We start from the raw sequence: 23,554 nt of genomic DNA on the forward strand, positions 1-23,554 counted from the left end.
CAAGGATAGTGGAGGGCAGACTTATACGGGGTCTGTGCCGGAGCCGGTGATGGGAGGCGGGACTGGTGGTTGGGAGGCGGGAAATACTGCTGGGCAGACTTGTACGGTCTGTGCCCTGAAAAAGGCAGGTACAAATCAAGGTAAGGTATACACATATGAGTTTGTCTTGTTGGGCAGACTGGATGGACCGTGCAGGTCTTTTTCTGCCATCATCTACTATGTTACTATGTTACTATGTTTATTTGTTATGTCATTAAGAATTGTTGCACCAGGGAAGTTGTAGGAAGGGTACATTGAGAGGAATGGGATAGGGGTAGTAGGGTGGATAGAAAAAACGGGGGGAAGCGGGAAAATTTGATGACTTCATCATGTTTAGTTTGTGTAAACAGCAAGTTAGCAACAATTGGTACATCGCGATCGTTGACTGTTTCTTTGAACGTGTCATCAATAAAATTACTGAAACATAAACTACAAAATGAAAAGAAAAGAAGCGGTAATGCCATCCAGAGAGCGAGCGCAGGCGACTAGGGTTAAGAGGCAAGAAGAAGAAAACAGATATCACCATCTCACGCCAGCCCCTGACTGCCTCCTGGTGGTTCCCAAACCTCAGGTTTCCAGGATATCCACAATGAATATTCATGAGAGATATTTGCATATACTGCCTCCACTGCAGGCAAATCTCTCTCATGCAGGGCCTCTGAGAGACCCAACCGGGCCCAGGGCAGGACCGGAGCACCGCAGCCCTCCCCTCCCCCAACCTGGACTACCGGCGTGCTGTGCCATGCCACTCCCACACTCGGACCGCCCCCGCCTGCTCTCTTACATTCCTGTCTGGCTGCTGCTGTCCTCTCCTGCTCCTGTGTGCTGGGAGTCGACTCGGTACCCGGATGATTGTATTAATGCGATATCGCATTAATGCAATCATCAGGGTCCTGGGCAGCACGCAGCACTGCAGGAGAGAGACAGACCCGGAAAAGGCTTGCCGGTGCAAAGACTGGGCCCGGGGAATTTTGCCCCTCCTGCTCCCCACTCTCGGCGGCCCTGCTCTCATGAATATTCGTTGTGGGTATCCTGAAAACCTGACTGGCTTGGGTGCCTCCAGGACCAGGTTTGGGAACCACTGTCCCGAGGAGCTGATTCATAGAGAGGCAATAACAGCTGGAAAAGAAACTGGTCAGAATTAGAGGCAGCAGGACAGAAACACACACATTTAGGGACGAAACTCCGCAAAGTGGTAGGCCCAAGCCTTGCGTTTCAACAACATGATACGGGCGATTGTCGAGGATTTTCTTTACTGCAGTGGTATTTTTGGCAGTGGACAGTTTAAATTACCGAGGAAGAAAAAGTAAACAGAATGTTAGAGATTACTGAAAATGAACTGATGCCAGTGCGTACCAAGGGGGGGGGGGGCCGTGGGGGCGGTCCGCCCTGGGTGCACGCTGCTGGGGGGGGGGGGGGGTGCCGCGCACCTGTCTGCTCCGCTCGTTCCGTGCTCCCTCTGCCCCGGAACAGGTTACTTCCTGTTCCGGGGCAGAGGGAGCATGGAATGAGCAAAGCCGACAGGCGCGCGGCACCCCTCCCCCCCCCACCAGCAGGTAAAAATGCACCCGGGGGGGTGTCCTTTCGCTGGGGGGAGGTGTGGCCTTTTGCCGGGGGGAGGTGGCCTTTCGCCGGGGGTGGGGGGGCGCGCTGCACCCAGAGGGGGGCGCTGCACCCGGGAGGGGCGCATAGGCGATCTGCCCCGGGTGTCAGCCACCCGAGGAACACCACTGACTGATGCCTATGTATAGGTCCCTGATGCGTCCACATCTTGGGGTTGACAAAAGTGATAAAGCAGATGGAACACCTCTCTTATCAAGGAAAGCTAAAGAGGTCAAGGCTTTTCAGCCTGGAGAAAAGATGACACAGGGGATAAGATAAAAGTTACCAAATCATGAGCAGAATGCTTCAAAAGGGAACGATTGCTTAACCTTTCAATCAACAAGAATGCATATTACATGAAACTAATGACTGAAAAAAAAACAAATTGAAGATTTTTTTCAAACTTTTATGCACATTGCATAACTGCCAGTGGATGTTGTCAAAGTGACCAACATAGAAGGACTCAACTAGAACTACTACTACGACTACTTACCATTTCTTTAGTACTACTAGACACACAAAGCGCGGTGCACTGAACATATGAGACAGTCCCTGCTTGACAGAGCTTACAACAGGACAAATAAGGGATAAGGACAAAGAGAAGCAAGATTCCGGAATTCCAAAGAATAGCAACATTCCATGCAGAATCCCAAAGAGTAACAAGATTCCAGAATCCCAATCACTACTACTACTTATCATTTCTATAGTGATACTAGACATACGCAGCACTGTACAGTGAACATGAAGAGACAGTCCCTGCTCGACAGAGCTTACAATCTAATCAAGACAGACAAAAAGGACAAATAAGAGATAAGGACAAAGGGTAGCAAGATTCCAGAATCCCAAAGAGTAATAAGATTCCAGAATCCCAGACACTACTACTACTTATCATTTCTATAGCAGTACTAGAAGTATACAGTGTTGAGCACTGAACATGCAAGAGACAGTCTCTGCTCGACAGAGCTTACAATCTAATCAGGACAGACAAACAGGACAAATAAGAGATAAGATAATTACTTAAGCTGGGAATGATAAAACAGACACATGTACTGAACAAGTAAATAGGGGTTAGGAGTTAAAAGAGGCCTCAAAAAGGTGGGCTTTTAGCCTAGATTTCAAGATGGCCAGAGCTGGAGTTCCCGGGGAGGAGTGTAGGGAGTGGAGAGGTACTGAGGAGATACAGAGTGAATGCACTTGTAAGTCAATAAAAGGAGTTCGAATTGTACGCAGAAGCGGATAGGGGAAAGATTGAAGGGAGAGAGATGGCTTGGTGGGAGACCTGTGAGAAGCAAGTTGCAGTAGTCTAAGCAAGAGATGATAAGAGTGTGGATAAGGGTTTTGGTAGTGTGCTCAGAAAGGAAGGGACAACTTTTGGTGATGTTATAGAGAAACGACAGTCTTTTGCATATGTGCAGAGAAAGAGAGAGAGGAGTCAAAGATGACCCCAAGGTTACGAGCTGATGAGACAGGGAGGATGAGTGTGTTATCCACAGAGATAGAGATAGAGAATGGGGGAAGAGGAGAGGTGGTTTTAAGGGGAAAGATAAGAAGCTCAGTCGTGGTCATGTTTAATTTCAGATGGTGGTGAGACATCCAGGCAGGAATGTCAGAGAGGTAGGCTGAGACTTGGGCCTGGATTCCTACTAAAATTTCTAATGTGGAGAGGTAGATCTGGGAGTCATCAGCATAAAGGTGATGCTGAGAACCATGGGAGGAGATCACAGCACCAAGGGAAAAAGTATAGATGGAGAAAAGAAGAAGTTCCAAGACAGAGCCCTGAGGTACGCCAACTGATAGTAGGAGGTTAGAACCCACCAGAGTATACACTAAAAGTGCGATGAACATTGGAGCCGACTCTGTGGGTGCTTGAGCACCCCCAATATTGAGAAAATTCCTTGTATGTGTCCAGAGAGTGTTCATTTCCATTGAGCTTAGCACCCCCAATAATTTTGAAAAGTTGGCTCCTATGGCGATGAATGTGATAAGAAGAAAACCAAGAAAGAACAGAGCCCTGAAATCCAAGTGAGGACAGCGTATCAAGGAGTAGGTGGTGAGCAACAGTGTCAAAAGCAGCAGATAGATCGAGAAGGATGAAGATAGAATAGAAACCTTTGGATCTGGCCAGGAACAGGTCATTGGAGACTTTAGCAAGGGCTGTTTCAGTTAAATGTAGAGGGCGAAAACCAGATTGAAGTGGATCAAGAATAGCTTGAGATGAAAGAAAATCAAGACAATTGCGGTGAACAGCACGTTCAAGTATCTTGGATAGGAAAGGGAGGAGGACGATGGGGTGATAGTTGGAAGGGAAGGTAGGGGCCAATGAAGTTTTTTTGAGGAGTGGTGTATCTAGAGCATGTTTGAAGGCATCAGAAACAGTTGCAGTGAAAAGTGAAAGACTGAGGATATGAGAGATAAAAGAGATGACAGTAGGAGAGATAGTGCTAAGCAGTGGCGTTCCTAGGGGGGGGCGGTGGGTGCGGTGGGTGCGGTCCGCCCCGGGTGCACGCGGCTGGGGGGTGCCGCGCGCGCCTGTCCGTTGTTCGTTCCATGCTCCCTCTGCCCCGGAACAGGTTACTTCCTGTTCCGGGGCAGAGGGAACATGGAACGAACGACAGACAGGCGCGCGCGGAACCCCCCCTGCGGCGTGCACCCAGGCGGGGGGTTCTTTCGCGAGGGGGTGTCCTTTTGCCGGGGGGGGGTCGCGCTGCATCCGCGGAGGCGCTGCACCCGGGGGGCGGGGCACATCGGCGATCCGCCCCGGGTGTCAGCCCTCCTAGGAACGCCACTGGTGCTAAGTATTTGGGTGGGAATAGGATCAGAGGAACAGGTAGTCAGACTGGAGGAGGAAAGAAAATGTGCAATTTCCTTTTCAGAAAAGGAGGCAGGGTTTGAAGGAGGGTTGACAGAATGGACTGGGGAAGGAGAGATTTTGGTTTCAGTTTTGAAATCTGAGTTCGGGTTTCGGCTGAAAATGCAAGCGAATTTTTGGCTGCAACTGAACCCCTTCTCCCCCCCCCCCCATGATCATTCTCTATCCTGTCCTCTCCTCAGCGCCCCCCACCCACCACTCGAAGGCACTCACTGAGTCTTCCTTTAAACCACCTGGTCGTCTAGTTGGTGTTCAGGGCAAGAGCACCTGTGGGTTCTGCAGCCAAAATGGCAGCCTCATCAGACTGCTGTGGGAGGTCCCAGCGGCCATCTTGGGATTGGAAGCGGCATAAGCAGGAGCAATCTCTGGGAGGTTTAAAGGTAGACCCAGGGAGGACCTTTAGATGGTGGGTAGTAGGACGGAAGGAGGGGGCAGTGGCAAGAGTGATTGCGGGGGCTGCTGAGAGTGATCGTGGGGTGGGGGAGGGGGGTTGATTTCATTTCAGCCGAAATCGAACTGAACATTTCGGTTGCTGGTTCAGTTTTGGTCAAAATCAAGATTCAACAGAGGTTTGGACAAGTCCCTAGAGGAAAAGAGCATAAAAAATTATTAGCCAAATAAACTCGAGGGAGTCCCTGCTTATCCCTGGATATGAACTATGAGAAACAGATCATGGCAGCCAAACAGGTGGAAAAGGCAACCGTCAAGACCAGAAAGATGTTTGGGTGCATAAGGAGAGGGATGACCAGCAGGAAAAAAAGAGGTGATAGTGCCCTTGTATAAGTCTCTGATGAGGTCCCATTTGGAGTGCTGTCTGCATGCAATTCTGGAGGCCACACCTACGAAAAGATAACAACAGGATGCAGTTGATCCAGAGGGCGGCGACAAAACTGGTAAGTGGTCTCTGTCATAAAACATAGGGACAGGCTTAGGAACCTCAGCATGTATACTCTGGTAGAGAGGCGGGAGGGAGAGGATATGATAGAGACATTTAAATACCTCAGTGGCGTCAATACGCAGGAGGCGAGCCTTTTTCAAATTAAGAAAAAACTCTGGAATGAGGGGGCATACAATGAAGTTAAGAGGAAATAGACTTAGAAGGAATCTAAGAAAATACTCTTTCACGGAAAGGGTGGTGGATGCATGGAATGGCCTCCCAGTGGAGGTCGTGGAGACGAGGACTGTGTCAGAATTTAAGAAAGCATGGGACAGGCACATGGGACCCCTTAGGAAAGGAAGAGTTAGTGGGGCTAGTGCTGGGCAAGACTTCTACGGTCTGTGCCCTGAAAATGGCAGATGCAAATCAAGGTAAGGTATACACAAAAAGTCGCACATAAGAGTTTATCTTGTTGGGCAGACTGAATGGACCGTGCAGGTCTTTTTCTGCCGTCATCTACTATGTTACTACCTATGTTACTGAGGATGGGCAGACTGGATGGGCCATTTGGCCCTTATCTGCTGTCATGTTCTCTGTTTCTGCTTTTTTTTGGGATCTGCTGGATACTTGTAACCTGGATAACCACTGTCTGAGACAGAATGCTGGGCTCAATGAACCTCAGTCTGATTCAGCATGACTCTTAGAAATTGTCTCTATTTGTAACATTTGTCATATCAAGGATAAATCTTGTCAATGTATTTCTGTTCAGTGATGATTCGTTTTCATTAATGTTAGCCCTCACAATAGCGCCATCTAATGGCAAAGTATTGACAATGTGGGTTAGAATAGCACTTGAGAATTCTTTTGCTTTGGTGACTCATTCCTATCCTCTACTTTCTAATTATAACCTCACTAGAGTGTTACTTTAGCTGCTTGCATACAGCCCCTTGGCCTTTGAGGGCTGGTTTTAGGAAATCAGATATATTTGCACACGTGTGCTCTTAGAGCCTGGCTTAATACTGAAGCTCACTGGTCTGCACTAAGTTGGGGCCAGTTTGGATCCAATAAGCTGAAGAAGAGCTGCCAAATTTATTTATTACATTTGCACCCCATGCTTTCCCACTCATAGCAGGTTCAATGCGGCTTACATATTATATACAGGTACTTATTTGTACCTGGGGCAATGGAGGGTTAAGTGACTTGCCCAGAGTCACAAGGAGCTGCAGTGGGAATTGAACTCAGTTCCCCAGGATCAAAGTCCACTGCACTAACCACTAGGCTACTCCTCCACTAGCAACATTCCATGTAGAATCTCAAATAGGGAAAGGGAAATGGACTTGATATACTGCCTTTCTGAGGTTTTTGCAACTACATTCAAAGTGGTTTACATATATTCAGGTACTTATTTTGTACCAAGGGCAATGGAGGGTTAAGTGACTTGCCCAGTCAGAAGGAGCTGCAGTGGGAATTGAACTCAGTTCCCCAGGATCAAAGTCCACTGCACTAACCACTAGGCTACTCCTCTACTCGTTCAACCAATAAGAGCCAACCTCATCAGTGATGTCACAATGGCTTGATTGCCCGATACTTGGCTCACTTCTGATATTGTGATGTCATAAGGGAAAGGGAAATGGGACTTGATATACCGCCTTTCTGAGGTTTTTGCAACTACATTCTAAGTGGTTTACGTATATTCAGGTACTTATTTTGTACCAGGGGCAATGGAGGGTTAAGTGACTTGCCCAGAGTCACAAGGAGCTGCAGTGGAAATTGAACTCAGTTCCCCAGGATCAAAGTCCACTGCACTAACCACTAGGCTACTCCTCTACTCGTTCAACCAATAAGAGCCAACCTCATCAGTGATGTCACAATGGCTTGATTGCCCGATACTTGGCTCACTTCTGATATTGTGATGTCATAAGGGAAAGGGAAATGGGACTTGATATACCGCCTTTCTGAGGTTTTTGCAACTACATTCTAAGTGGTTTACGTATATTCAGGTACTTATTTTGTACCAGGGGCAATGGAGGGTTAAGTGACTTGCCCAGAGTCACAAGGAGCTGCAGTGGAAATTGAACTCAGTTCCCCAGGATCAAAGTCCACTGCACTAACCACTAGGCTACTCCTGCAGCAGCAGCAGCAAAAAAAAAAAAAAAAAAAAAAAAAGCCAGAATAATGATGCCACCTGCCCCAGAAGTCTCCAAGGGCCACCAATGGCCCCCAGGCCCTGCATTGAAGAACACTGCTGTAGCTCAATTAAACTGAAAACCACAGCAACTGGCATCCCTGAAGGACCAGGGCAGTGTAACCCTGCTGTGGTGGAACCTGACTTAACCATTGTGATACTGCATTAAAAAGGGGACAATTTGGCATCACAATGCAATTTATATAATAGGCCATGTCTCCTCTGTACCATTGCAAGTTCTGGAGTTCTACTTTCTGTAAATGTATTGAAAAAAGAGGTAAATTTACCTGGTTGGTGGAAACATATCGGTTCAGGGGCAGAACCGCAGGAGCTGAGCCAGCAGCTCTCCAGGCCGTATCAGGGGAGGGGGGGGGGGGTCCATGAGTCTGTGTGAGATTTTAAAAAATTGTGAGGATGTTTAAAGCAATCTATGTGTCATGAACATTTCACGTAAGAGAGATTAAAAACTATTTTATTTATTTTTTTGTTACATTTGTATCCCACATTTTTCCACACGTTGCTAAACATTTAAAAATAAATTTTTAAAAGAAAAATTCAGCCAAAGCTAATTAAAAAAAAAATTGGTAACCACAGCCAAAAGCTTGACTGAAAACAAATGAATGGGAAACGAAACATGTTTGTTCCCAGGATGACACTGAGCATAGTTTGTTTTCTGAGCACTTAGGAGTCCTTTTACTAAGCTGTGGTAAAAGAGGGCCCTGTGGTCAGTGGCGTAGCCACAGGTGGGCCTGGGTGGGCCAGGGCCCACCCATTTAGGGCTCAGGCCCACCCAACAGTAGCACACATTTAGTGGTAGCTAATGGGGATCCCAAGCTCGGCCAACTGAAGACTTCCCCCTGATGGTAACGAAAACGCTCCTCTCCATGATGCTGGCACCTGAGCATGCTCATTTTTCAGCGCATACCTGCTAGCGACTGCCAAGGTGGAAAGAAGCATTTTCCCGCTAGCTGAGACAGGGCCGTGCCGATGCGGTAAGCGAGGTAAGCGCCGCAGGGGGGCGCCCACCTCTGGAGGGCGCCACCGCGGTGCTTACCCTCGCCCCGCGCCGCCGAGGACTTTAAACTGCAGCAGCGTCGGTGAAAGCGCTGCCGACGTCTCCCTTCCCTTGCACTCATTGGTTCCCTCAGTGTCCCGCCTTCTTCTGACGTCAGAAGAAGGCGGACACTGAGGGAACCAAGAGCGCGGTGGGGGCGGTCCGCCCCGGGTGTCAGCGGGTGGGAGGTGCTCCGCTCCCACTGCTCCCAGCCTACCTTCTTAAAAAAAAAATAAATCAGTAAAGCGGCGTGGCAGGCAGCGCAGCTTCGCGTCTGCCCTGCTTGTAAAACAAGTAGATCTCCTCGTCGGGCCTTCGCTCACTGGGTCCCGCCCTCGAGGAAATAGGAAGTTACCTCAGAGGAGGGCGGGACCCAGTGAGCGAAGGCCCGACGAGGAGATCTACTTGTTTTACAAGCAGGGCAGACGCGAAGCTGCGCTGCCTGCCACGCCGCTTTACTGATTTATTTTTTAAAAGAAGGTAGGGTGGGAGCAGCGGGAGCGGAGCACCCCCCCCCCCCCCCACCCGCTGTCATCTCGACAGAGCTGCTAGTCGGGTCGGATCAGGGGTGCCCAGATGGCAGATGGGGATGGGGATGGGGAGGGGAGCCCAGATGACAGAAGGGGATGGGGTGCCCAGATGGCAGAAGGGGATGGGGAGGGGAGCCTAGATGGCAGAAGGGGATGGGGTGGGGAGCCCAGATGACAGAAGGGGATGGGGAGGGGAGCCCAGATGACAGAAGGGGATGGGGAGGGGAGCCCAGATGACAGAAGGGGATGGGGAGGGGAGCCTAGATGGCAGAAGGGGATGGGATGGGGTGCCCAGATGACAGAAGGGGATGGGGTGCCCAGATGGCAGAAGGGGATGGGGAGGGGAGCCTAGATGGCAGAAGGGGATGGGGTGGGGAGCCCAGATGACAGAAGGGGATGGGGAGGGGAGCCTAGATGGCAGAAGGGGATGGGGTGGGGAGCCCAGATGACAGAAGGGGATGGGGTGGGGAGCCCAGATGGCAGAAGGGGATGGGGTGGGGAGCCCAGATGGGGTCTGGGGCTGAAAGGGGAGGCCCTAATGCAAGGCATGTGGATGAAGGGAGCTGGAACTGGGGGCTGAAAAGGAGGGTAGGTGGGATAAGGGGGCTAGTATTGGGACTGGAGGCTGAAAAGGGACAAGAGCTGAAACTGTGGGGACTGGGGGCTGAAAAGAAGACAGGGAGAAGTGGCTGGGGCTGAAGCTCGGGACTAGTGAGAGAAAAGGGCTGCGTTTGAAACTGGGGGCTGAAAAGGGGACAGGGAGAAGTGGCTGGGGGCCGAAGCTCAAGACTGGTGGGAGAAAAGGGCTAGGGCTGAAACTGGGGACTGGTGGGATAGTGGGGCTGGAACTGGGGGCTGAAAAAAAGGGGCAGAGAGAGGGGACAGATCCTAGATGGAAGGGACCTTGATGGATGGGAGAGGGAGGGCAAATGGTGGATTGAGCGGACAGAGAGAAAGGGCAGACAGTGGATGGAAGCGATAGAAAGGGCAGACAGTGAATGGAAGGGGGAGAGAGAGAGGGCAGACAGGGGCAGACGGTGGATGGAAGGAGCAGAGATAGAGGGCAGATGTAGATGGAAGGAGCAGGGAGAGAGGGCAGACATTGGATGAAGGGGACAGCAGAGAGGGCAGACACTGGATGGCAGAGAGAGAACAAAGACAGATGCTGGATGGAAGGAAGGAAGACAGTGAAAAGAAGATGAGGAAAGCAGAAACCAGAGACAACAAACTGTAAATAAAATATTTACTTTTATTTTTTTGCTTTAGGATACAGTAGTATTGTAGCTGTGTTAATAAATGTTTATAATAGGTAATCTTTTTATTGGACTAATTTTAATACATTTTGACTAACTTTCGGAGAACAAAACCCCCTTCCTCAGGTCAGGATAGGATACTGTAACAGCACTATACTGTATTGACCTGAGGAAGGATGTTTTGGCCTCTGCAAGCTAAATGTATTAGTCCAATAAAATGGTATTATTTTATTTTCTATATTTCTTTTATTTCTATTTGTTAATTTGTAAAGTGGTGATTGGTTCTTGTTAGTTTTTTTCAAATTTACATCTGCAGTCTTTATATTTTGCACAGTACTAGGGGACAGTTTCTGTTTCTGTGGTGTTGCATTGTATGCAGAGTCTGGCATCTTGGGGGTTCAGTTTAATTTTTGTCTAAATAGCGTTTGGAATATGTCCACTTTGAGAATTTACATCTGCTATCTTATTTTGCAATGTATAGCAATTTGTTTCTAAGAATATTGCTGACAAGTGGTGATCGATCATTTTCACCGGGGGGGGGGGGGGGGGGGCGTGATCATTTTCACGGGGGGTAGGGGCGCCAACTGATAGTCTGCAGGGGGGCGCCAGAGACCCTAGGCACGGCCCTGAGCTGAGATATTTTTTTGGTGGTGGTTGGGTGTGGGGGGGGGAAAGAACACTTGGTGCCCACCCACTTCTTGCTTAGGCCCACTCAAAATCTGTTGTCTGGCTACGCCCCGTAGTGTCAGTGTGTGTTTTTGACGCACGCTGAGGCCCCCTTTTACCGCAGCGGGTAAAAGGTTGTCTGAAGGGAGATATGATAGAGGGAATATAATAATGAGTGGAGTTGAACGGGTAGATGTGAAGCGTCTGTTCACGCTTTCCAAAAATACAAGGACTAGGGGACATGCGATGAAGCTACAATGTAGTAAATTTAAAACGAATCGGAGAAAAGTTTTCTTCACTCAACGTGTAATTAAACTCTGGAATTCGCTGCCAGAGAATGTGGTAAAGGTGGTTAGCTTAGCGAAGTTTAAAAAAGGTTTGGACGGCTTCCTAAAAGAAAAGTCCATAGACCGTTATTAAATGGGGAAAATCCACTATTTCTGGGATAAGCAGTATAAAATGTTTTGTACTTTTTTGGGATCTTGCCGGGTATTTGTGACCTGGATTGGCCACTGTTGGAAACAGGATGCTGGGCTCGATGGACCTTTGGTCTTTCCCAGTATGGCAACACTTATGTACTTATGTCTTTTTTTCTGGAAAAGAAATGGCCGTGCAGTAAGTGAACGACTTGCCACGTGGCCATTTCAGGGGGGGAGCACTCACCGCCATCCGTTGAGGTGGCGGTAAGGGCTCCCACGCTAACCCGGCGGTAACCAGGCAGTGCTGCCCAATTACCGCCGGGTAAGTACCAGTGCTATAAAAATAAAAAATATTTTTGTAGCAGCGGAAATGGCACATGCTGGGGTGCGGACTACCGTTGGGCTCCTGTGGTAGCCCGGTGGTAAAAGGGCCCCTTAATGAAACATTAACAGAGGCATTTTCGAAAGAGAAGGGCACCCATCTTCCGACACAATTCGGGAGATGGGCGTCCTTCTCTCAGGATCGGCCAAATCGGCATAATTGAAAGCCGATTTTGGACGTCCTCAACTACAGTCCGTCGCGGGGACGACCAAAGTTCACGGGGGCATGTTGGAGGCTTAGCGAAGGCAGGACTGGGGCATGCTTAAGAGATGGGTGTCCTCGGCCGATAATGGAAAAAAGAAGGGCGTCCCTGACAAGCATTTAGTCGACTTTACTTGGTCCATTTTTTTTCATGACCAAGCTTCAAAAAGGTGCCCAAACTGACCAGATGACCACCGGAGGGAATCGGGGATGACCACCCCTTACTCCCCCAGTGGTCACCAACCCCCTCCCACCCTAAAAAAAACTTTAACAACAATTTTTGCCAGCATTTACCTGTTAATGCCCTTATGTGGCTACAGGATTATAGTGCTTAAAAGAAGAAAAGGAAACTTTTTTTTTTCCTTTTAGGCGGCTTCACCCTTCCCACACTGTCCTGGAATTCCTGTACAAAGCTACCACTTCCTATTTCTAGAAGAATCTATTTCATATGCATTCTTGAGGATTCTCCATCAGTTCCTTCCCCTTCTCCCAGCTGCTTGGCAACCTCCCTTGCTGGGCTAACATCGCTCCCGGTACGCTAGCTAAGCTGCCTGGGTATCTTGCTTCTTTCTTCTCCACCATGCACTAGGAGAAGTTGGGAATTCAGCCTCTGTGTTTGGGGAAATATAGAGTCGCTTTTTCTGTACAGCCTGTTTCTACTTTCTTTGTCCCTCAGGGATGCAGACTGCCTCTGCTCACATTCTTTAAAGCAATTATAGCCTGTTCATTCACAGTTCTAGGCAGATAACAAACTATAGAAAAAAATAACATAATCTAGGATGGAAAGAAGGGGGAACAAGAAGAATAAAAAAGGAGAATTTACAGTCTAAGGGGTGTAGGGAAGGTAAAACTGGATCAGATGCGGGTATAAAAGTGTCCTTAACGGAGAAGGGGTATATAGGTGAAGGACTATCGGACACAAGGCCCTTTACTGCTTACGACATATTTATTGAATTGTAATATGACTCCTGTAATAGGTTACTATTTGGATTGTCGTGCCCCCACTTATATCTTGAGAAGGTTATTACACAGATTCAATCACACGGGGAGTAACACGGGGGAGGAGGGGGGTTAAAACCAAAAATTTGAGCATGGTCAGTACTATTGTATATCTGTTTATTTTTGCTATGTGCCAGCCTTGGAATAATAAGTTTGTTTTGTAATTGTTGTGCATAGGAGAAATTGTGATGTATGACTTGTCATCAATAAAAACCGTTGAAACATAACATTTAGGTGCTTAGGGGGAAGAAGAGAAAGGAGGGGGGAGTTAAATAAAAAATGGTAAGGAATGGTGTGACATAGTGTTCAGTGCAAGAGTTTACACTGACATTGTTTGGTTGTTACTGTTCTAACTTGCTGTTTGTGTATTTCCTGATGCCATCAATAAAAACTATTGAAACATTAAAAAAAATAACATAATCCTCAAAAATAATAGAACAAAGATAAAAATTAAAAATAAGTTACCAGCATGTTACCCTTTATCACAGTGCTCACTGCAGAATCACCTTCTGGCCGTCTTTTCTACTACCCACAAGATGGTAGCTTTTTTTTTTAGGTTTGCTTGCAGAACCAAAGATACATTTTCAGAAATAAGGAAGGAAATTAAGCAAGACTTTATATACATTTTTTTGTGGCCCAGTATTTCCCTCTTTCTCCTTTGTCTTCCAGCACAGTTGGAACCAGTGCTGGCATTCTGTTGCCATAAACCTTCATTCACAACTGCCTGGGGATTTTTCCCCCTGATTTTCTTTAAATTAACTTTTCATTTCAAGCAGGCTGGTGATCACAAAATACAATGCAGCAAACAACAACAACAAAAACCAAACAAAAACAGCTGCAAAAGAAAAACAGCTGCAGAGCAACATCATGCACAGTTCTACCATTCAAGCGATACATTCCCAGTATTTGTCAAAACTTGTTTCCTATAGAGATATCACTCCAGCTGCTCAATCAGATCAATGTCATGCAATTCCCCTACTTTCACGTACAAGCTATAGTTTAGCAAGCAGTATCTATCAAATGGTCACATAGACCTGCAACCAGTGGTGTGCTGGAGCAGGCTCTCACAGGCTCGCAAGAGCCGGTTGTTAAGTTTTTAAGAATTTTGGGAGCCGGTTGTTAAAGTAGGGCCCTACATGGCTACTTTAATAACTGGCTTGGGCCCTCTGCTGAATTCTCTTTTACTTTGCTGGTGGGGATGCTGAGCCCTGCCAGCCAAGTAAATAGACTGCTGCTGCTCCCCGCTCCTTGTTTCCAGCTCTGAGCAACAGGCTGGGACTTCTCCAGCATGTGTGAGAAGTTTCAGCATTCTGCTCAGAGCAAGATGTTGGGAATGGTGGCAGTCCATTTATTGGCTGCCAGCAAAGGTATGCCTAGCGTGCCCGCATGAAGGGAGGGAGGAGAGAGAGGCAAGTGTTGCTCCCCCCCCCCCCCCCCCGGCCACCCCTGGCCCTTCCAACTGCAGAGCTGGCTACGTCAGGAGAAAGAGCCTGTTGTTAAAAATTTACCAGCACACCCCTGCCTGCAACTCTACACCTCCAGTAGCCATAGCACCAGGGCTTTTTTTTAGGGGGTACTTGGGGGTACTGAATACCAGCACCTTTTCCATTGTCTGCTATAATTGACCCATGGACCCCAAGTTTTAATGAGAGAGCTCAGGCTCTACATACCAATTCTGTCTTGCCATAGATTCTGTGACTGGTTGCAGGGGGCCTTGCTATTATGGGGTGGGTCTCTAAGTGATCATCCCACCCCTGAAGGGTGGCCTGGCATTTGAGTACCGGCACCTTTTTTGCTAGAAAAAATGCACTGCATAGCACTGACATCAGGTGGACCATACACAAAAAGGCAGTATATCAGATGCATTACCCTTACCGTTACTCCCTGTTAATTTCAGTCTGCACTTCACTCTGTACGTTCTGAACCCAACTACATGTCCATCAGATGTGCAAAATGTATTTTCCTGTCCAGAGGCCCTTCAGCCCATGCCAGAAGAGACCCAGGAAAACCTAGCAAAGCGCAGGAGATAGTGACATGCTCTGTGTAAAAGTTGAGAGGGTCTTTTATTTATTTATTTGTTGCATTTGTATCCCACATTTTCCCACCTATTTGCAGGCTCAATGTGGCTTACACAGGCCTGTTATGGCACTGCTGCCATTCCAGGGTAAAAGATACAATTGGTGTTACAGAAGATCAAGGATAATAAAAAGAGCTGATCAAATAGTTATAGGAAGAAGACTTTCAGGTGGGGGGTGAGGTGATGAAGTGTTGAAGTTAAACTATGGATTCTTTTACCGGCAGCCTTTCGAAAACAATCAAAATCCAGGTCCCCTTAAACAAGCTCTCCTAGCATACAGCTCTCTCCGCTGTCATACAAAAGAAATCAAAGCCCCATATTTTATTGAAAAGTCATTTGAATTCCTGCTTCATCAATAACTTTCTCTCCCAATATGACTTTGAACTTGGAGATTCTTTTTTGGGGGGCATCAGCAAACCCAATTTTAAGTTATAAATAATGAAGGGAACAAAACCCTACTGCCTCACCCCAGGTGAACCTCTTTGCGTTGCCCCGTTCCACACAAGAGATACCAAGTCGCACAGATGGTTTAGGACAGCGTTATTCAATGCAAGACCTGGCGGCCAATGCCTTTTTGGGGGTTTTTTTTTGGGGGGGGGGGGGGGTTCTGCTACTGTGCCTCTCTACCCGCTTGAAGGACCAGGCGTTTCTCAATAAACAAAAGGAAATGCATTTGGAAATGTTCATAACAACCCTGAGGATGCCCCTAATGGCGTTTGAAGGTGGGCTGGTGGGAATGGATGTCATTGACATACACGGGTCAGCAGTGTCGTGGCCCCTGGGAAGATATTTGGCAGTTCTCCTTCAGCTCCTTAGAATCCAAAGTGGCCCCAGCTTAAAAATTAATGAAGACCACTGGTTTAGGACAAGGATGTGGCCCGATGTGTAAATGTGCATCTCCTCCTCTTAATTCTTGCAAACAGAGTCACTGCCTGTCCAGGATCTCCCAGGAGTAGCTAAATATATAAAGCACAAGTCCTACCCATCTCTTAGGTTCTGTTGTCATCGTTACATAAGTACATAAGTACATAAGTACATAAGTAGTGCCATACTGGGAAAGACCAAAGGTCCATCTAGCCCAGCATCCTGTCACCGACAGTGGCCAATCCAGGTCAAGGGCACCTGGCACGCTCCCCAAAGTTATACCTAAAAATGCGGAATTTTTCCAAGTCCATTTAATAGCGGTCTATGGACTTGTCCTTTAGGAATCTATCTAACCCCTTTTTAAACTCCGTCAAGCTAACCGCCCGTACCACGTTCTCCGGCAACGAATTCCAGAGTCTAATTACACGTTGGGTGAAGAAAAATTTTCTCCGATTCGTTTTAAATTTACCACACTGTAGCTTCAACTCATGCCCTCTAGTCCTAGTATTTTTGGATAGCGTGAACAGTCGCTTCACATCCACCCGATCCATTCCACTCATTATTTTATACACTTCTATCATATCTCGCCTCAGCCGTCTCTTCTCCAAGCTGAAAAGCCCTAGCCTTCTCAGCCTCTCTTCATAGGAAAGTCGTCCCATCCCCACTATCATTTTCGTCGCCCTTCGCTGTACCTTTTCCAATTCTACTATATCTTTTTTGAGATACGGAGACCAGTACTGAACACAATACTCCAGGTGCGGTCGCACCATGGAGCGATACAACGGCATTATAACATCCGCACACCTGGACTCCATACCCTTCCTAATGACACCCAACATTCTATTCGCTTTCCTAGCCGCAGCAGCACACTGAGCAGAAGGTTTCAGCGTATCATCGTTGTTGTTGTTGTTACTTTAGTATAGACTACCATAAAGTCACTCAGGACCTAACAAATCTACCGTCACGCGCGCGCACCCCCCCCCCCGGCGCATCACCTACAAACCTCTCCCCCCCCCCCCCATGCATTGCTCTTACCTCCTGGGGTGCTGGGAGCAGCTGTGAGGCTGTTGGCTCCACCAGTTCCCTGCTCCCTCTGCCCCGGAACAGGAAGTAACATGGGAGTCGATTCCCTGCTCCCTCTGCCTCGGTACAGGAAAAAACATGGGACCAGGGAATCGACAGCCGCGCGGCTGCTCCCTGCAACCGGGGTGGATCACTCCCGTCGCCCCGCCCTCGGTACGCCAGCCAAATGCTCCTGAGTAGGGCTATTATTATAATTGCACACTGAGCACTTATGATCACCCTCACAGCCACTTCCTCTTCCAATCCCCATGAAAATCAGACTGGCAGGAAGCTTTGAAACTTTGTAAATTTCTGACTTCCTCAAATATAGACCAAACGCCTTCCACTGTTCAGACAGCTATTCCATTAGATTCACTTTTCAAAGAGCCAAGATGCTTGCACTGCTGATCCTTCTTCTATTTCTGTTAAATCGTAAGTAATTAACCCCTGCTAACATGGCCTCCAACTTTTCACCATAATGTGTGGGATAAACACAAAGGAATCCTGCTTGGAAGGAACTGATCCAAGGAAGCTTAGTGGTGATTAGGAAAGCAAAGCCAATGCTGGGCAAGACTTCTATGGTCTGTGCCCTGATCATGGCTGAATAGATTTGAATGGGCTGCAGTGGAGCTTTGCAGGGTCTTTGACAACTTCAGAAATGTAGAACAAGGACAGTGCCGGACAGACTTCTACGATCTGTGCCCTGAAAATAGCAAGGACAAATCAAGACCAGGTATAAATATGAAGTACCACATCGCACCGTATGTAATGAGTTTATTTTGTTGGGTAGACTAGATGGACCATTAGGTCTTTATCTGCCGTCATCTACTATGCTACTATAATAATATTCTCTCTCAATTTTTTTTCTTGTAGATCAAGCTGAACAGCAAACCACTGGTAAGTTGCTTTCTGATTTTTCTACATTTGTATTAGGCCAGAACAAAGGTTTGTGATCCCCTGAACTCAAGAATGAGCAGTACTGCATAGTGAATAAAGAGATTTATTTATTTATTTATTACATTTGTATCCCGCGCTTTCCCACTCGAGGCAGGTTCGATGCGGCTTACAAAGTAATAGGGGTTACAAGGTATCTTATTCTTTTCTGACTTCTGGCATTCATATATAATTTGATGTTTATTTGTATTCACAACCCATCTAGCAGTTTTTTTTTCGGGGGGAGGGGGAATTTAAAATTATGTCTGTTCTTACATAAGTACATAAGTATTGCCATACTGGGAAAGACCAAAGGTCCATCAAGCCCTGATAGTGAAGACGAGAAAATTATTGCTAAAGCTTGATCTCAGCAACAAGCAGAACAGAAACTAGTGCTGTTTTGTTAATCACCTGTCTTAATGCAAAAGTCAACTATTTATTACATAAATATGGAAGGCTTTTTGCTTGTCTCCTGGTTTCTATTCCCTGCTGTGTCATTTAGTTATTTAAAAAACGTCCTTGCAGCTTACAAATAAACACAAAAAAATCATTTCAAAAAAATATTCATACAAAAGCACTCCACAATAATCACATTATAACAGAAGAATTCAATTAAAATGGTCACTAGGCATTTGATCCTGATAGTCTTTGTCCTGCGTGGTCATCACAGTGTATCAGTGTGTGGTTTTCTGCATTTTCAAGCTCTGGACAATCTGAAAGCGGGTGTGGTTCACACTCTACAACCAAGCCCTGTTCTTAGACCTTAGGAGGGTTATTTTATAAAAGGCAGCCTATCTTCTTCTTATCTTATATAATAATACTCACGACGAACCTGGCTGCCTGTGTCCGTAACTTTGGGTTCCGAAGCCCCAGCTGATGTCACTGGACGTGATCAAGTTGGAATCTGTTTGTGTGCGTGCGTCAAACATCAGATGCACAAACACAAACTGATTCCAACTTGATCATTCCTCCATGACTCCACGCTGCACAGCGGCGAACTGGACTTCAGCTGGCGGGGGTTGGGGTCCCCTGCCAGCACAGGTAAGCGACGGTGGCGGGGGAGGTTTGGTGGAGGGAAGGGGGGCTTGAGAGGGTTACGACAGGGGGGTCCAGGGGTCAGGAACTCCGAGGGGGGGTCTGGAAATTGGAGGGAGGGGGGTCTGCTAATCGGAGGGAGGAAGGCAGGGAGGTGGGATCTGCAAATCGGAGGGAGGGAGGCAGGGAGGTGGGGTCTGGAACTCAGACAGCGGGAGGGAGGGGTCTGGAATTCGGAGGGAGGGAGGGAGGGGGGTCTGGAACTCAGAAGGGGTCTGGAATTCGGAGGGGGGGTCTGGAACGGGGGAGGGATGGGGGTCTGGACTTCGGAGGAGGGGACAAGAGGGGAGGAGAGGGGAATGCACCACCTGTACAAAAACAAAAAAAAAAAAAGAGAGGAAGACCCTGGAACTTAGAGGGAGGGAGAAAGGGGGGGACGGACGACGACGACCCTGGAACACAGATGAAGGGGGGACGACCCTGGAACACAGAGGAAGGGAGGACACTGGAACTGGGTGGGAGGGAGGGACCCCAGGCACACACACTCTCTCTCACAGACACACACTCGCACACAGTCTCACTCACTCTGTCACACACACACACACACACTCGCAAATTCACACTCTCTCTCTCACACAGTCACTCTCACACACACTCTCTCAAACATACACACTCCGAGGAAAACCTTGCTAGTGCCGGTTTCATTTGTGTCTGAAATGGGCCTTTCTACTAGTTTTATATAAAGGCAACTTGCAGATAAAAAGATCCAAAGCTACGAATCCAAAAACCAGTCTGTTAGTTGAGCTATTTATCTCACATTCCGTTCATAAAGTAAATAATATCAAAACCAGAGACCTCAGAGCTTCCTAGAGAGACAGTTCTTTAAAGAATCCTTGCTCCCATAACGGGTCTGCCTCAAATTATATTTGGAGCAAATTTTTATCATCGGTCCCTATATTATTACCGAGAAGGGTAAAAAACGAACCAATGTAAAAAGCTCTCATTACACAGAAAAATCATTGGTTCCTAAAAAAAAAAAAAAAACCCCTGCCATCTAAAGGAAATGAACAACTGTAATAGAAAATGCTCAAATAAATAGAAAAAGAAAAAACTGCAGAAACAAAACATTTCTTCGGTCGGTGTTCATCAAAGTTTTCACCAACCAAATCTTCTACAAGAGCGCCTTGTTTCGCTGGAGCCCCGCTGCTTCATTATAAACCATAAAGCTGTATTTCTCTGTTTATTACCCTCCTCTCACCTACCAACACCCATCCTGTTAGAATATCAATGATATGCTTTGATGTCCCCATGCATACCTCCGACCCACCCCCATCCTCCCACCCTGTCAGACTGTCATAGTAATGCTTGAATGTTTTCACTTATATACACTGTCAGCTAGCACATTTGCTTATTTCCGATCTGAGGAAGAAGGGAGACCTTTGAAAGCTAATCAAGAAATGTATTAAGTTATGTCCAATAAAAAAGGTATCATCTTATTTTCTTTTCCATGATTTATTTTGTTTGATTTCTATAGATTCTACATGGAATGTTGCTATTCCACTAGCAACATTCCATGTAGAAGTCGGCCCTTGTAGATCACCAATGTGGCCGCGCAGGCTTCTGCTTCTGTGAGTCTGACGTCCTGCACGTACGTGCAGGACGTCAGACTCACAGAAACAGAAGCCTGCGCAGCCTTCTACATGGAATGTTGCTAATGGAATAGCAACATTCCATGTAGAATCTCCAATAGTAGCAACATTCCATGTAGAATCTCCAGTAGTAGCAACATTCCATGTAGAATCTCCAATGGTATCTATTTTACTGTCATAGTAATGCTTGAATGTTTTCACTTATATACACTGTCAGCTAGCACATTTGCTTATTTCCGATCTGACGAAGAAGGGCAACCTTCGAAAGCTAATCAAGAAATGTATTAAGTTATGTCCAATAAAAAAAGTATCATCTTATTTTCTTTTCCATGTTTTATTTTGTTTGATTTCTATTTATAACCTTTAAGAGTGGACTAACACGGCTACCACACCTCTCTACTACAGGAAGATATATTAAATGTCAAAGATATTATTTACTTTATGAACGGACTGTGAGATAAATAGCTCAACTAACAAACTGGTTTTTGGATTTGTAGCTTTGCATTATACCAGTTTGATCCCCTTATTAAGTAATTTGAGATAAAAAGATCCCACATACAGTAACACCTAAATGCACATTTTTAAAATATTGCTAACCTCAAAAGATTTAGGGCACAGAGAAAAGCTCTCTCATTACTTTTTGCTTCCATCATTACTGCTCCATTCAACCTCACTCTCTGTTCCAAAGCCCCTCCCCATCCTTTCTCCTCCATTGGCATCACCTTCTCCATTTCTACCATCTGCTTTCCCCACATAGCCCCCCCCCCCTCTCAGCTCCATTAACTCTTGCACTGCCCTCCCATTTCGATTCCCTCTTGCTCTTACTCATATCCCCTTCTTTGGTTTCATCAACTCCTCTCATTCTATCTCCATTGCCACACTTGTGCCTATTCCTTGGTTCCATCAACCATTCTCCCAGTAACCTCCTCAAATGTTCAAATGTCCACTCTCCGTGTCCCCCTTGTTTCATTCCTCACCCTCTTCCCCAACAGTTTAATCTCACAAACCTCTGCTGAACTAGGAAGTTTGGTTATGTTTCTCCATGAATAAACAGGATGAATCAGCAACATGCTGGAAAGATCTAGACTGTAGGGGAGATGTTCTCCTCTATCGTCTAGAATCCTTTTAACATAATTTGTGAGACTGAGAAGAGTCTGTTCGGTTGAATAATAAGGCTGAAAACCAGTTTGGTGTAGATGAAGTGAAGTGGTTTGCTCAAGGTAGTCAGAGAGTTCAGTTGCCACAATCATCTGTAACTATTTGGTCACAAATGGTAAGTTCGAGATGGGCCTGTAATTATTAACGGAAGAAGAGTCATCTTCAGGAACTTTAATGTGGGGATGAACCACAGCTTGTTTCTATGGAGCAAGGAATTTCCGCTAGATAGACTAGAAGTCACTGTGGAGTGGGAGAAGTAGGTTAAGAAGGGATCATGTTAGCTGTGGGCTTGTGACCTTGGGTTTATTGGCAAACAAAGTGTGCCTGGGGTACCAGAACATCCAGTGTGCTGGTGAAAGAGTTAGAACATAAGTATTGCCACCTGGGACAGACCAAAAGGTCCATCAAGCTCAGCATCCCGTTCCAATCCAGGTCACAAATACCTGGCAAGATCCCAAAAAAAGCTCATACATTTTATGCTGCTTATCCCAGAAATAAGCAGTAGATTTTCCCCAAGTCATTTTAATAATAGTCTATGGAGGTTTCCTTTAGGAAGCTGTCCAGACCCTTTTTAAATCTGGCTAAGCTAACCACCTTTTCCACATTCTCTGGCAACGAATTCCAGAGTTTAATTACATGTTGAGAGAAGAAAACTTTCTTCCGATTTGTATTAAATGTATTACTTTGTAGCTTAATTGCATGTCCCTAGTCATAGTATTTTTGGAAAGAGTAAACAAACGATTCACGTCTACCCGTTCCACTCCATTCATTATTTTATAGACCTCTATTATATCTCCCCTCAGCCGTCTCTTCTCTACGCTGAAGAGCCCTAGACGCTTCAGCCTTTCCTCATAGGAAAGTTGCCCCATCCCCTTTATCATTTTCATTGCCCTTCTCTGTACCTTTTCTAAATCCACTATATCGTTTTTGAGATGCGGCAACCAGAATTGCTAATGTATCTATTGTCAGATGCAAGGAGAGGAAATGGATGGGCACTGTGATAGGGGCTCTCAGCTGCCTTCAGTCTAGTTAATCATTTGATACTGCTTCAACATCTTAAAGAGCTACAGATTTCTGGTGCTGCCTTGGCATGGTCTCACGCCTACCTCACAGAACACTCATTTGTTGTTTACTCCTCCAACACAACTTCTTCACCTACACGGTTGTGTGTCACTGGCCATGTTTCTTAAATCGGTGTTCCAGAGGTCCTTACAGTGACATCAGACCGGTCATCCAAATTTCGCCTGCTAGATATTTCTCACCCGAATCACTGCAGTTAGTCACTCTAGACACACAAGGGTAGCCTCTCAGCAAGGTACTCTCACGGTCTCTCTGTCCCCCAATATACAGCTTTTATATCCCCTAGATCCTAAACTTTCTTTTACAATGCATTTCTCTCTTCATACTGTAAATAATTGTCACAAATTGAATGCCTAGCATCTCTCAGTCCTGATACTTTCACTGAAGAAATGTGACAGCCTGATTAGCTTTGCAGAGTTACAAAGTTGGCAAGGGTTGTGTACAGCTGGGACATAGGGCATGCTGAGAAACTATAAAAAAAAATAATTGGGCCAGGTGCAGAAAAGTTAATTTAAGGATGAGTGAAGCTTGGAGATAAGAAAACTTACTAAGGTTGAATCTTGGTCCTAATTGGATAAGAGATAAGCAAACTCTCTGAAGTGAGACTTGGTCATAATTGG

General features: G+C 46.5%; 1 protein-coding gene across 1 annotated transcript in view; it reads left to right on the top strand.

The window, feature by feature from the left end:
- Positions 1–17,471: 17,471 nt before the first annotated feature.
- The window catches only part of MILR1 (mast cell immunoglobulin like receptor 1), a 32,013-nt gene continuing 25,930 nt past the window's right edge, over positions 17,472–23,554 (top strand). Inside the window, exons 1-2 of the mRNA XM_030206867.1 lie at positions 17,472–17,511; positions 17,953–17,976. Of these exons, the coding sequence (XP_030062727.1) occupies positions 17,472–17,511; positions 17,953–17,976 (64 nt within the window). The remainder of the gene's footprint in view (positions 17,512–17,952; positions 17,977–23,554) is intronic.

Source organism: Microcaecilia unicolor, chromosome 6 (assembly GCF_901765095.1).
Source record: "Microcaecilia unicolor chromosome 6, aMicUni1.1, whole genome shotgun sequence".
Taxonomy (NCBI): Eukaryota; Metazoa; Chordata; class Amphibia; order Gymnophiona; family Siphonopidae; genus Microcaecilia; species Microcaecilia unicolor.